General features: G+C 42.7%; 1 protein-coding gene across 3 annotated transcripts; it reads left to right on the top strand.

Moving 5' to 3' along the window:
• Positions 1–891: 891 nt before the first annotated feature.
• On the top strand, positions 892–12721 carry EIF2S2 (eukaryotic translation initiation factor 2 subunit beta). Of its 3 annotated transcripts, none has more exons than XM_082007037.1 (9): positions 892–1125; positions 5785–5965; positions 6904–7001; positions 8025–8157; positions 8995–9095; positions 9538–9686; positions 10620–10676; positions 11697–11782; positions 12527–12721. In XM_082007037.1, the coding sequence occupies exons 1-9, from the start codon at positions 1111–1113 to the stop codon at positions 12700–12702; spliced, it is 996 nt and encodes a 331-aa protein (XP_081863163.1). In that variant the 5' UTR covers positions 892–1110; the 3' UTR covers positions 12703–12721. The 3 variants fall into 3 exon arrangements, with proteins under 3 accessions (XP_081863163.1, XP_081863162.1, XP_081863164.1); XM_082007036.1 differs by having other exon boundaries at positions 6904–7007; positions 8022–8157; XM_082007038.1 differs by lacking the exon at positions 10620–10676 and having other exon boundaries at positions 6904–7007; positions 8022–8157.
• Positions 12722–13704: the final 983 nt, after the last annotated feature.

Raw genomic sequence — 13704 nt, 5'->3', positions numbered from 1 at the left:
TTTATTAGCTAGTATTAGGGAAATGGAATGAGGAAGGACTAAGGGATTGGAGCATCTGACATACGAGGAGAAGCTGGGAGAGCCTGGATTGTTATACCTATGGAAGAGAAGGCTCGGGGGGATCTTAGCAAATTGGGGGTTAACAAGACAGAGTCAGACTCTTCTGGGTGACAGGACAAGGGGCAGCAGGCACAGGTTGAAATACAGGACATTCTCCTTAAACACAGAAAACATTTTATTGTGAAGATGGTGGAACAGGTTGCCCAGCGAGGTGGTGGTGTCCCCATCCTTGGAGATATGCAAAATGCAGCAGGACAAGGTCCTGAGCAACCTGTTCTAGATGACTCTGCGTGAGCAAGCAGGTTGGACCAGGTGCTCTCCAGGAGCCCTTTTCTACACCAAGGAGTCTACAGTTCTGGAGAAGGAAGGAACGTAGATCTGCTGTTTTTAATGATGGACAAAGCAGTATTGCGTTTTTGACCAGAGCAACTACCCCGTCCTCGCCCTCCCCTGTGCCTCAGCCCTGTCATGTTCTGGTATGTATTACCCCTATTCCCTTCATGCTTTATTGTGCAATAAACCTGGGAAAGAAATGTTAGTCTTCCTGGGCCAAATAAACCCCGGAAGAGGCGCCCTGCGAACACCAAGGTCCCCTCAGGGCACACAGCCCTGAGTTCATGGGTGCCCTCCTGCCAACCCAGCAGCGGCCCCTGCCCGACTCCTCCACAGGCCCTGCCACAGGGGAACGTGCCCGGACGGAGGTGTCTACTGTAGCCGCCTGCGCTGGCTCTGGGATGCCGAGGGGCAGACAGCAGCGCCCGCCAGATGCCAACGCGGGCGGCGGCCCGGCTTACCCTCACGGGTCCCGCCCGCCGCCGCCCCTCCCGGCGCAGGCGCAGCTCCGGAAACGACAACTCCCGCGAGGCGCCGCGGCGGGGCGCGCAGGCGCGGGGCGGCTGCGCAGGCGTGGGGGAGCGCGGCGCTGCGGGGGAGGGGAGCGCTGATGCAAGAGGCGAGCGCGGCGGTCGTGGGCAACGGCTGACTGCGTCCCTCAGCGCGCGCCGCTCCGCCCGCCTCACGCACCGCTCCGCGCCGCGCCCGGCCGCAGCCATGTCGGGCGACGAGGTGAGACCCGGCGGCCACCGCCCTCGGGGGAGCCGGGCTCGGGGCCTGCGCCGCGGCCGAGGCCGCCGCCATGTGGGAGACCGGGCCTGAGGCCTGCGCCGGGCAACGAGGGCGGCCGCTGCCCGGGGACAGAGCCGGCCCCTCGGTGCTCGGGCGGGCTGCGGCGCATGGATCCCGCGGCCCCGCCGGGCGGCCCCAGCCGCTGCCCCGCTCGCCGCCCTGCTCGCCGCCCACCCCGAGCAGGGGGGCCGCGGCCGCCTCGCGGGGCGCGGGGCGGAGGCCGGGCTGGGTAGGGGCTGGAGCCTTCCCCGGAGCCTGCCCGGCCTCTGCGCGCTGCGGAGTCCCGCCTGGCCCGCGGCTGTGCGCGGGCTGGCTCTGCGCGTCGTGGGAAGGCCTAACGCTCGCCTGGAGCTCCCCGGGTTCTGCCGGCGCCCGCCTCTGGCCGAGGGGGGGCCGGGAGGAAGGCAGATTTCCCTGCCACCCATTCTCCATCGTGTTGCGTGCTCTTCCAGTGATATTTGGCGTTTAGTTAGTTTACTTAACCACTCTCTCTTTCTGAAGCTTTAATAATAATCTTGTCTTTCAAACCTGAGAGCTAAATAGCTATAGCTTAACAAATGATAGTGTCGGGTTTTCCAGATCCCATGGTGTTTGCTTAGGCACACTTCCAGGGAAGTAGATATATCTATCTCTGAGAAATTTTTCAAGCCTTGTAGATGCCATGTATCGGTACCTTTACTAACCTTATTTCAATTGCTCTCGTGGGGAAAAGGAAAGTTTTACATGTAAAAGGTTATGAGCACCCTGATGGATGACTGTGGGAAGTTGCACTGGCTGAATCCATGAGATGGCTGCTTTTGGTCTTGTACCTTTTTTCTGGTGGTGTTTAAAATACCTGTGTGGCTTGTTTCTGTCTGAGCAAAGCCATCACTCCGGCCTTGGAAACAGGCAAGTCATAGTTTTTCCTATGTAATAAAGGAGGACTAGTGTAATTACTAATTATGTTAATGGTACCTGAGACTGACTTATTCAGCTACTTTAACATCTCAAATGAATGTACTGGTGTCCCTGGAGCTGCAGGGACTGTTCTAATGTCTAGGTTGTGCTCTGGTTCCAGAACTTGGGACCCAGGAACCCTTGCATCAGGTGCTTTTTGTCTCATGTGATCATAGGACCATAGAGCAATTCATCTGGAGTTTTCTAGTTTGGATTTAGTTTAAGTGTCAGTAAAATTATTTTTCTTGTATAATGCATTTGTTCTGACATTGAGGTGATATCAGGAATATCTATTATAGTAAAGTTCTATCTCTGGATTGTTTTATGACTGACAGAGAATAAAAATGGTAGCAGGTATCATAGTTGAACTGTCACTGTTAGATCTTCTGGCTAGTGTATGTGTGAGAGTGAGCGAGCACATGTGCCTTCCTGAACTTCTGTGTGTCTGGTTGTTAGGAGCCAAATAGTTTGTTTTTGATGTTAAATTGGTGAAACTTTTTAATGATTCGATGAATTTGAGGAGGGTGAAGACACACAAGGACAAATTTCCACCTTAAACTGGTATAGATGGTACAAAACTTTGTTTTGTTGCATTGGACTGTAGCTTAAAATTTTCGGAGCTGTATACAAAATGAAACTCCTTGGTAGAAACATCTACTGTCTGAGTGTTGCACAGGAGTGTGGCACAGCAAAGGTAACACAGGCCCTATTTATAAGGCGAAGCAGTCCATTAACATCTTTATTAAAAATCCTACTAGATATATATAATCCTACTAGATATCGGAATGTTCTGCTGACTCTGTAGTTTTATGAAGCTCCAGGAAATCATAGTAGAGAATGCTGTGTTTTGAGCAGCCATAGGGTTTAGGTGCAGATTGGTCTTAATGATTTTGCACTTCATCATAGACGTCAATTCAGTGTAGTGTAAGAATACCTGAACTAACTTTAACAGTGCAGAGTTGCTATCTGCTTTGTCGACATGCCTGTGTTTATTCAGACTAATGAAATGGGGGTTAATTTGTGACCTCTGTTAGAATCCCCAGCATTTGCCACTGCCACAGCAGTTTAGAGTATTGTTGGCTTCTATCTTGAGAGTTGCATTTGGACTATGAAGCTTTGATTATTTTGTTTGTTTGTTTTTTCCCCTATGTTCTTTTGCTTGCTTATTTTCTGTAAGTTGTGATTTTGACTGTATAGGCATTTGAAATAAGTAGTAGATATATGAAGCTGGATATGAGAAAGAACTGTGTGGTCTACAGAAGAGAAAACCTGGTGTGGGAATGTGGCTCTGAGAGCAGAAACAGGATGGAAATTTATAACCTTGTCTACACAGGAAAAGCATAGGGTTTGGTGTATTTGGGCTGGGGCAGCCTCTTCAGTAGAGGGCCTGCGTAGAGTTTTTCAGTGCTTAAATGGTGTCATAATGTTTTGACTAATCAGACATACTGAATAGAGAAAACGAAGGAAGAAATTTCTGAAATGTCTAGCTCAGAAAGGCAAAACACAGAATAGCCTGGCTATCGAGCTGGTTAGTTCATATCATGATTTGTTAAAGCACGTGTGACCTAAGACTCCTGCTTAGTTTTCATTGAAGCTCTTGATGAACAAAAGAATTCATGCATAGACCTTCTTCTCAGGTTGTGGAACTCCTAGTTTCCTGAGCAGTTAGCCTATTGTGACTAGGTCTTAGGTTTACAGAAGCTTGGCTTGACCTGGATGGAGTGGACTTTCAGAGCAGTGCTCTGTTCAAGGCCAGCTACATAGTTTGAATGTTGAAAAAACAATCTCCCGCATCTGGAAGTTGCCCTTGTGCGTTAGCTTCAGTTCAGCAGGCTACTACTGAAGATGCATTCTGTCTCTTATAGGCACGAGGTATGCTTTATGGTGGTTTGGGATGAAAGCTGTCTTTTTCTTCACAAAGAGTGATTTGGTGCAGGTGGGCTGGTTCCTTCTTAAGAAATTATTACACCCAGTCTTAAGCGTAATCTTACATTTGCTTAATCTAGTGAGAAGATACAAAACTCTTCAGAGTCTTGCAAAGCTGTTTCATTGAAATAATTAATGATCTTGAAAATTTTGTTCCTGTGCTTGTTCCCAAAGCTGTGGACTCTTGCCTATGCAGGCAGCTTTCCTTCTGTTTCGGCAGACTGTGGAGGTTACAAGAGGAAGCCAGCAGACAGCGTAACCGGTTGTGCACATTCTTTGATTACTGTGCATGATTCATACGTGTGTCTAAGCATGAGAGGGAAGGCCTCCGACAGAACTGTTTTGAAAGTCTTTCTAAGCGCAATGCGTACAACTAAAGACACACTCCATCAGTTTGAAAGCTTCAAGCTTCAGTGTCCCGAACACCCATATGTGCAATTTACTGCCTTTCAGTAGAGCCTTTATGAAACATGTAAGTTCCACAAAATTGGACAAATGTTGCAAGAATATCATGTGGAGGAGACTGAGAAGTGCGAGGAATAGATTGCTTCGTGGGGGAGGGAAACCCCCAAACTTGCAGGGTGTAACAAAACAGGAAGTTGGAGACCTGCTCCTTTGATGAAGTGGTGGTATTTTCATGAGTGAGGGTATTCATGATGCTGAATTTTAACTGTCTGTGAGAATACTCTTCAATTACTACATAAGAAAAACTGGAGGGAGAGTTTCATTAATTGTCTAAAATTGTTTGATGTATTAAATATATACTGTGGTGTGAAAATACAGCCAGATGTATGTAACAAAACTGACCAATAGCTATGATGTCAAACTTGCACCTTAAGTGAAAATAGTAAGGGGCATTCCTTAGTTGGAAAACTGAAGAGCTCCTGTGTTAATTATCTCGGGTCTGCAGATGATGAATAGGTTAAAAGTGAGTCTTGGGGTTAGTGCCTTCTTCACAGTCAGACTAGGTGAATTAAGCTTCTTTGCTGGCTAAAGAACTCCTTAACAGCTTTTAATCACTTGCTGTCTGAACTTCAGTTTCCCACCTATGGGGGAAAAGGATGAGAACTTTGCCACTTCATAATGTTTATAGCTGATACAGGTCTTGCTGTGTCACCAGCCTCTTCTAGGTTTCTCCCTAGTCCAGAGCATTCTTGTCAAGAGAGTTGGTAAATCTTTTCTTTTAATAAATGTGGAAATTAATGTGTCTCGGAAACGGAAGTGCAAAGCATAACTCATGTAATCAGCCTCTGTGGTAGAGGTGTGCTTCATTTTTTTCCTATGCTGAGTGCTTCAGTGATTGCTTCACATAGTCTTAGTTCAAAATTTGAGTCCATAATGATGGTAAGATGGAGAAGTAGCTGCTAGCTAGTCTGTCAAAGATTCACAGCTTTAATGTATTTTCAGCTGAACTAATACATAGGTGGCAGGAAACTTGGACTATTGTAGGAAAAGTAGCAAAAGCTCTAAACTGTCAAGCAGTCTTCTCCTGTAACTGATCACATAAGTTATGCCTTGGGACAAGATCTGTCAAGTTTTTAAAGAAGCCTGTGTAATCACTGTTTTGAGTCAGCTAACTTGTATTACATTGTTACAGATCTAGAAAAGTCTGTAGTTGAGATTGAAGCCAAGGAACAGTTTGAGTTACTGAAGGAATGTTGAGAGAAACTTAAAGGTGTTATAAATGCTAAATGGCAGGTGATTATTATGCTGCTGAGGAACTCTTCACTTTTACAGATGATTTTCGATCCCACTATGAGCAAGAAGAAGAAGAAAAAGAAGAAGCCCTTTATGTTGGATGAGGAAGGAGGGGATACACAAGCAGAAGAGACTCAGCAATCAGAAACGAAAGAAGTTGAACCAGAACCAACAGAAGACAAAGATGTTGAAGCAGATGAAGAAGACAGCAGGAAGAAAGGTAACGTGAATCTACGTAGATAAACTCTCAAACGTAGTCCTTTGGTATTTTGAGACTACAAGCCCCACTTCAAAAATTTGGCATCGCAGGGTATAATGCTGGGGCCCTAGTTTGTTTAGAGGCCTATGAGCAATACTCTGCTGCTTGCTTGGAGGGCGTATTTCCCTCCTGCTTGAAGTCACATTCACAGACATTCAGCAAGCTACCAGTGCCTTATGTAAATTCCACTTTCCTGACCAAACACACTTTTGTGTGAGGCAATGAAAAGAGAATCCCTGAAATAGTTAGCATGAAGTTTTAAATCTTCCACATGCAGTTGTTGCAATGAATCCACAATTATGGCTCTCTTTTATTTGAATAATTAAGCAATAGTGTGAATAACAGAAATATGTTTTAAAGGGTTTCTAGTTTTTGACAACTGAGAATGTGATAACTAGAGTGTTCGTTGGAATCTTTCAGGAAATAAGCTTGTGATTGTGTATATAACCTTGCTTTTTAAATTGAGGCCAATGCCGTTTCAAGATGACCTGATTCAGGGAATGCTGTTAACTTCAATCCAGTTTGTTGATAAAATTGGCTCCTGCAGTAGACCAAAGAAGCTATAACTTCTTCCTACAGTTTTCTTCTCTTTTTTTTTCAAGCATCTCTACTATAATGACAGAAGTGGCTAGTTTCTCTTGTACAGCAGAAAGAATGATTAAGCACTTAAAAAATAAGAAAATGCAGTTCGAAGATGCAGAAACTGTAAAATGGTATTGAGGTGGCTGGAGGTAGAGGGGAATGAACTCTTTAAAACCTGAAGGGTACCTGTAGAGGCTACAGATCATTGCTTATGTCTTACTGTAATGTTTTGAAGATTTGGATGTAAATTAGAAACCTTAATGTCGAAACTGTTTCTACCGTTACACTTCTTTTGGAAATCTTATTTTCTTTTTTAGATACAACAGATGACCTGGATGATTTGAACTTCTTCAATCAAAAGAAAAAGAAGAAAAAAACAAAAAAGATATTTGATATAGATGAAGCAGAAGAAGGTGTAAAGGTTTGTTTATGTAACTAGACCATCTTGTCTATGGCTGAAAACTTTCTTGCTTTCATTGTCTCAGGATTGGCAGTGCAGGAGTTGTTTCAAGTTTGTCATTGTGTCTTAGTGCAGTTAATAATGAAACTTAGGTTTCACCATGTCTTTCATATATAGTAGGTTCTGTTGAACATCTTGTTCCTGCAGGGCTTTTTGCCTAGAAGTGAAAAAAAATCCAACTGATTGCACGATGAGCAAGTAATTCTGTAATCTGTAGTAAGGGCTCACTAGCATCAAGGTTAATTGTCATTTGGGGTGAGAGAGGTCAACAGGCTGTTAGAAGCCACCCACAGAAGAGTCCTCTAAAGGCCAGCCCTTCAAATAAAGGGTATATATCTGCTAAGAAATCTGTTTTTACTCTGGTGTTTTCTTTAGAAATGATTGGCTACTGCTCTGTGTTCCAGGAGATGTACAAGATATTTTTACTCTTCTCAAATTTTATTCCAAGTGGTGTTTTTGTATTGCGTGTCAGTGTAACTGGTAAGCCCAGAGAGCAAGAGGACAGAGAAATGTTATGTGTAAACCTCTTATTTGGATTCTGCCTTTTGGCAAAGAAAATGTCCCTCTCATCTGCCCCAGACAGGCAAAATGCTTACTCTCTGTTCTCTACATGTGCAGAATTGTGATGGTAAAATTGGAGTGGCTGCAGGTAGCTCAGCTTTGCCTTACCTTGTCTGGCATGTAGGGTGTTTTGTTCCCTCATGCCTTAAAATGGCTGATGCCTTTAGGTAAGTATAGTATGACCTTGTTCTTGACCAGCCAGAAGTTAGACCAGAAGATAAAAATCTAGCCCTACTTCAGGATAGTAGTGCAGTGCTCTCTTCAACATACTTTAGTTCTGTTCTTATCTGTTACATTTCAGGATTGTGGTGAGTATTACTAGTATTCATCTAGTATAGTGTGCTTCTAGTATTTCTAATGCTCTGGAGACTTGTGTCTAGTACTGTAAACTGTAGTCTTTTTATTTCTTTGCAGGACTTGAAAATTGAAGGAGATGTGCCAGAAGCAGTAGAACCTGAAGATGACCTTGATATCATGCTGGGCAATAAAAAGAAGAAGAAGAAGAATGTGAAGTTTCCAGATGAAGATGAGATAATGGAGAAGGATGAAGGTAAAAGTATAACCTAGCTCAATGAGATGTTGAAAGTGAAATGTAGTCCATTTTGTAGGTGAATAAGTTCTGTTCAGGTGCCTTTTTTGTTTCAAAATTTATTTTGCTACCTTTACCACTATATTCTTTATTAGAAAAATTTTCTATAAAAGCACTATATAAATTTGCCGTAAGTGCTGGTGTCCCTTGTAGGCAGAGAAGATTTGTGTCTACATGTCGTGGTTTAACCCGGCAGGTAGCTAAAACAACCACATAGCTGTTTGCTCACCTCTGCCCTGCCCAAGTGGGATGGGGGAGAGAATCAGGAAAAAAAAAAAAAGGTAGAACCTGTGGGTTGAGGTAAAGACAGTTTAATAGGATGGTGGGGAATGATAAAAGAAAATACAAAACAAGTCATGCACAGCACAGTTGCTCACCACCCGCTGACCGACGCCCAGCTAGTTCCTGAGCCGCAGCCCCTCCACAGCCAACTCCCCCAGTTTATATACTGGGCGTGATGTTGTATGCTATGGAATATCCCTCTGGCCAGCCTGGGGCAGTGTCCCCTCCAGCTCCCCATGCACCCCCAGCCTCCTCGCCAGCAGGAGAAGCCGGACAGTCCTTGACTGCTCAGCAACAACTGAAAACATCAATGTCTTATCAACATTATTTTCATCCCAAATCCAAAACACAGCACTGTACCAGATATCAGGAATAAAATTAACTCTATCCCAGCCGAAACCAGGACACCACATCTTAGTGGAATCTTTTTTGCTGTACCTTTTAGAAATGGTGTAAGCATGAGGTTCAAGAATGTTTCGTTTCTTCTTAATGAATCCCAAACAACTTTCTTTACAGCTTTTGAGGATGAAGATAGCAAAAAAGATGATGGAATTTCTTTTAGCCTTCAGTCAGGACCTGCGTGGGCAGGTTCAGAAAGGGACTACACATATGATGAGGTAACGTTTAAAAAAACTTTTAAAAAATATGTTCCATGTTAATGTGCATCAGTAGAGCAGGGCCTTATGCTGATATGTCCTGTTTCTAACGTAAAATTAAAGGACTTGTATTCAGAAGCTCATGAACAGAAAAATAACAAAGCACATCTTTTAGCACAGTTAATTTTCCTATAGGGCAGTATTAGTGACAGTTAAAACACCTCTGCAAATAGGCTGAGGTACTTGTAGATTATGAAGTAAAACCTTGGGGAAACAGCTTTTATGTTTTGCATTTATCAGAACATTTTTTTAAGTGTGTGTCCAAAAGCATATGAGGAAATGCTGATGAGCAAAGACGGTCTAATACTCATTGTGAATGCTGTTTCGAGGTTTTTTTAGAAGTGATGTACTTCATCTGAGAAATGCAAGGTATTCATGTTGATGTGAATCTCTTTTTTTGCAGTTGCTCAATAGAGTATTTAACATCATGCGGGAAAAAAACCCAGATATGGTAGCTGGAGAAAAACGAAAATTTGTCATGAAGCCTCCGCAGGTTGTAAGAGTAGGGACCAAGAAAACATCTTTTGTCAATTTTACAGATATCTGCAAATTGTAAGTTTCCCCTTTGGATTTCCCAGGAATAGCAGATGAATGCACTTTCCTGTGCTGTTGGCTGTTGTGTTGAATGCATGTTCTCTAGCAAAAAACTATGGCAAACCAGAAGTAAAACTGAAAGCTATTTCAGTTGTACTGCTCATTCCTCTACATTTGTCTGTGAGGAGATATTTATGAAGATGATTTATTGAGATAATTTCTTATTTTACACTTAAATTATCAAAATGGTAGGCTTGCTACATGGCCCTCATGGACTGAAACTAAACCTATTGCTTTTGTGAGTTCACTGGCTTCTATCAAGTCTGTAGTTGGGTCACCAGTGATTATTTATTTGCAAGGCTTGGGCAGAGGTGTGGGGAAAGTTCTTTCTAATTTGAGCTGGCTACAAATGCTATTCTCTTGGTAAATGGTATGGAGTTCAGTAATTTTTTTTTCCACTGTTTCCTGCAGTGCTTTCTATGCCTTAATTATTTCTTGGGAAGGCAGTTCTATTCTTTGTGGGCACTTCTGGGAAAGTATATCTGATTTGTTTCATAAGTGTGCCAGAAAACAGTCCTGATGGAAATCATACTGAGGATCTGGGTAGTATACTAAAGTGAATTTTTAATGGTAGCTAGTAACACTTTTTTCAGGGAACAGCAGGGGGGCAGGAGAATAAGAATGGAAAACTCAAATACAAAACTTATTTCCAATAGTTACTGTAATTGTGAGATTGGTTGGGGGGGGGGTGCTGAGATGGGTGTGTTTTTGTGGACTGTTCAGCTTTCTTGTGTCCTCAGTCACTGGCTGCCTGTACTCTTTGGTGCAGACCCTCTGGCACTGTGCCCTTTTAAACTTCGTTGTTTAAGATTGTTTTAGCCTGCCAGTCCTGTATAAATACCGAATTTCTCTGAAGGGGGAAGGTTAAACATTTCCTTGCTTTATTTTTAGATTACATCGTCAGCCAAAACATCTCCTGGCATTTTTGTTGGCAGAATTGGGCACAAGGTAAGGCTACTGGGCTATGTTTGTGCTTATGCATATAGGAAGCAATGGCAACATAGTTGACGCTGTCTGACCAAAAATAAAATTCTTGGGCTTAGGTCTGTGTAGGCTTTTCTTCCTTGCACGTAGATGCTGTGCTGGGTGATTGAAGAGATGCCATCTTAGGGAAGTGGTACGGAGGCAAACTATAAGTCCCAGGGAACCGTCTGGATGCATGTTTGAATTCCCTTTTGGGGACCTTTCTCAAAGATGCTCTGATAGCAGAGTCGGTTGTCCCAGTTGGTGAGGATGGCTCTGTGGCTGGTATCAACCTAAGGCAGATGATAGATAGCCAGGGAAGAGAGAACGCCTGACTGCCTAATGGCAAGTCCTGTGGGCCTGCAGATAGTTACTCTGTCTAATGCTGCAGTTAAATCCACCTGTCTCAGCATAAAAACAGTGTTGATTTTATATGCATCTTACTGAAGATCTCGTGCTGTGGTGGTGTACTTTCTGGTTGCCTATTAATTTCGCTGTTGTAGACTACAATGTTGTTATGTAGACATAGAGAATCAAGGAGTCTGCAACATGTGGATAACAAATGCCCATTTGATTGGGCTTTGGAGTCTCTTCAGCTTAAACTTGGAAACCATAATGTGAAAAAACACTCAACTTACTACAGCAGAATGGCTAGAAGAGGATCTTACTAGTCATATTACACCTTATTAGGGAGTTGTCTTGGTCACTTCTGTGAGCTAAGCAGGTGTTAATTCTCAATTCTGTAAAGTTGTTCTGATTGGGTAGCTTAACTATGAGCCTGATCTCTGCTGGAGTTTGCTTTTACTGCAGTGAGGGTTATGTTTGGGCAAAACATCCTGTAGGTTTTTAAGTGCCTTCAGAGTTTTGCATTTTTTTCCACAAAGTAATTCTGGCTTACTCTTGTCTTGAAGAATGCATCATTATCTTGTTTCATGTTCCTGACTTGTGTTAATGCTTGACATCTTCTGCAAATCCAATACTTACTTAATTTTTCTTTTAAATTAGTGGCTCAATAGATGGTAACAACCAACTTGTAATCAAAGGAAGATTCCAGCAAAAACAGATAGAAAATGTCTTGAGAAGATATATCAGTAAGTATAACTCCCTTTTCCACTACTGATTTCTCCTAGACCCGTTTTGATGACCAGTGGCCCGTGTATGGCCCACGTGTGTGCATGCTGTGGAGATTCTGTGCCAAGAAGGTGCAACTTCGCTGCAGCTTTATAATGGAATAATGCAACTACAGGTGGTTCTACCATGCTTATAATAAGCACATAGGTTGTACTCTGTCCTGGCACTAAAACCTACCAAGGAAAACAGTAAGCATTTGAGAATTGCTTATTTTTATCAGACTTTCATTTCTTGGCTTTGATCAGGACTATGGAAAAAAACAGTAATTGTTAATTTTAAAGTCTGTTGTACACAGCAAATACACAGTATGTGTGTCATGGCTGGCCAGAGGACTCACAGATTATATGTAACAAAAAATAGTGCTTTAGTGCTGTGTCTTCACAAGAGTTGCTGACATCTTGGAATGCTGTTTCAGCAGAGGAAGTTACAGAACGCCTGTGGGTAGTCTAACTGGTTGGTTTTTTTAAAACACCAGTGTTAGTGCATAATGTACCATATGAAACCTAGTCTTTATTAACCTGGGAACTAGGGGGAATTTTTGGATTGCCTCAGCCTCTGTGGTTTTCACAGTAAGCCACTTCTAAGTTAGTAGATGCATTTGAACAGCCTTTCAAGACAACTGTTGAACTAGAGGCTGAAGAAGTGGTGGCTTGTCTGCTGATAATGCATTATCTTTTAACTGCAACTTAATTCCTTTTCTGCAGAGGAGTATGTCACCTGTCATACATGTCGGTCACCAGACACAATCCTACAGAAGGACACCAGGTTATATTTCTTGCAGTGTGAGACCTGCCACTCTCGCTGCTCCGTTGCCAGCATCAAAACTGGTTTCCAGGCTGTCACAGGCAAGAGAGCACAGCTCCGTGCCAAAGCTAACTAGTTTGCTAATCAACACTGGATTTTGCAAAGTGTTCTGGGGAGATATGACTGGACAGGTTTACAATCGGAATGGATTTACCATTGTATTAAAACAAGATTGTAAAAACTACAAGAAATTTGGCTTTTGATTGGTCTGTGAAATCCTTGCAAGATGCAGATCCTCAAGCTGTTCACATACATTTGCTCATTGAATATGTTTTACCAACTGTAAGGAACATGATGGGAAAGGAGGTGCTTTTTAATCCATTCAGACTTCTGTAAAACCCAAGATAAATTAAAGATACTGTAACAGTGAGTGTCTTCGATTTGGATTTTTCCTTCAGGTTCCTCTTTAAACAGCTCATGGGAATGGTTGGCGTGGTGTTCTGCAGATCATGTCACTGAACTATGTCCAAGACCCAGAATAAAGTTTAAGATAAAGGTTATTTTGCTTTTACATAACAAGCTTATTTTTAGTTAAGCTATCATTAAACAGAAACCAGTCACAAAGTCACAGGGATGATATACCAACATGAGAACTGCTCGTGCTTTTATAGCCACATTGACATGGGAATGCATTTTGCACAGGAAGTGGCATCAGGGCATGTTGATACTGCTTAATTAGGCAGGATGTAGCTCTGGGGTAGTTCAGACACCATGTTGATGCTGAATCTTAACATAGAATTGATAAACTGTACTGTAAGCTTTCATAGTGTCATAATACTAAATTTTGCAATTTCTAACAGAGAAATGTTTATATTTCTTAAGTCCTGCACTCTTCATCACTTTAAAAAGAATCTTAACTACATGCAGCAAAAAAAAAGTATATAGGTAACATTATATGATGGCTGCAACACACTGTCTTATATAAATCTTGAATTTACAGAAGATACTGCCAAGTAGTTTGAGTTCCAAATTAACACATTATGCTTCTTGATCATAACATGCACTTCTCTCCGCTAGCAGTCGGTATCAGTAATCTCTAGGGGACATGCTTAATGCTGTCCTAACTAGTTTTTTCTAG

The sequence above is a fragment of the Phaethon aethereus genome, assembly GCF_964289735.1.
Source record: "Phaethon aethereus genome assembly, chromosome: 16".
NCBI classification, from domain to species: Eukaryota; Metazoa; Chordata; class Aves; order Phaethontiformes; family Phaethontidae; genus Phaethon; species Phaethon aethereus.
The sequence above is the reverse complement of the archived record's forward strand: the minus strand, read 5'-3'. Positions and strand labels throughout refer to the sequence as shown.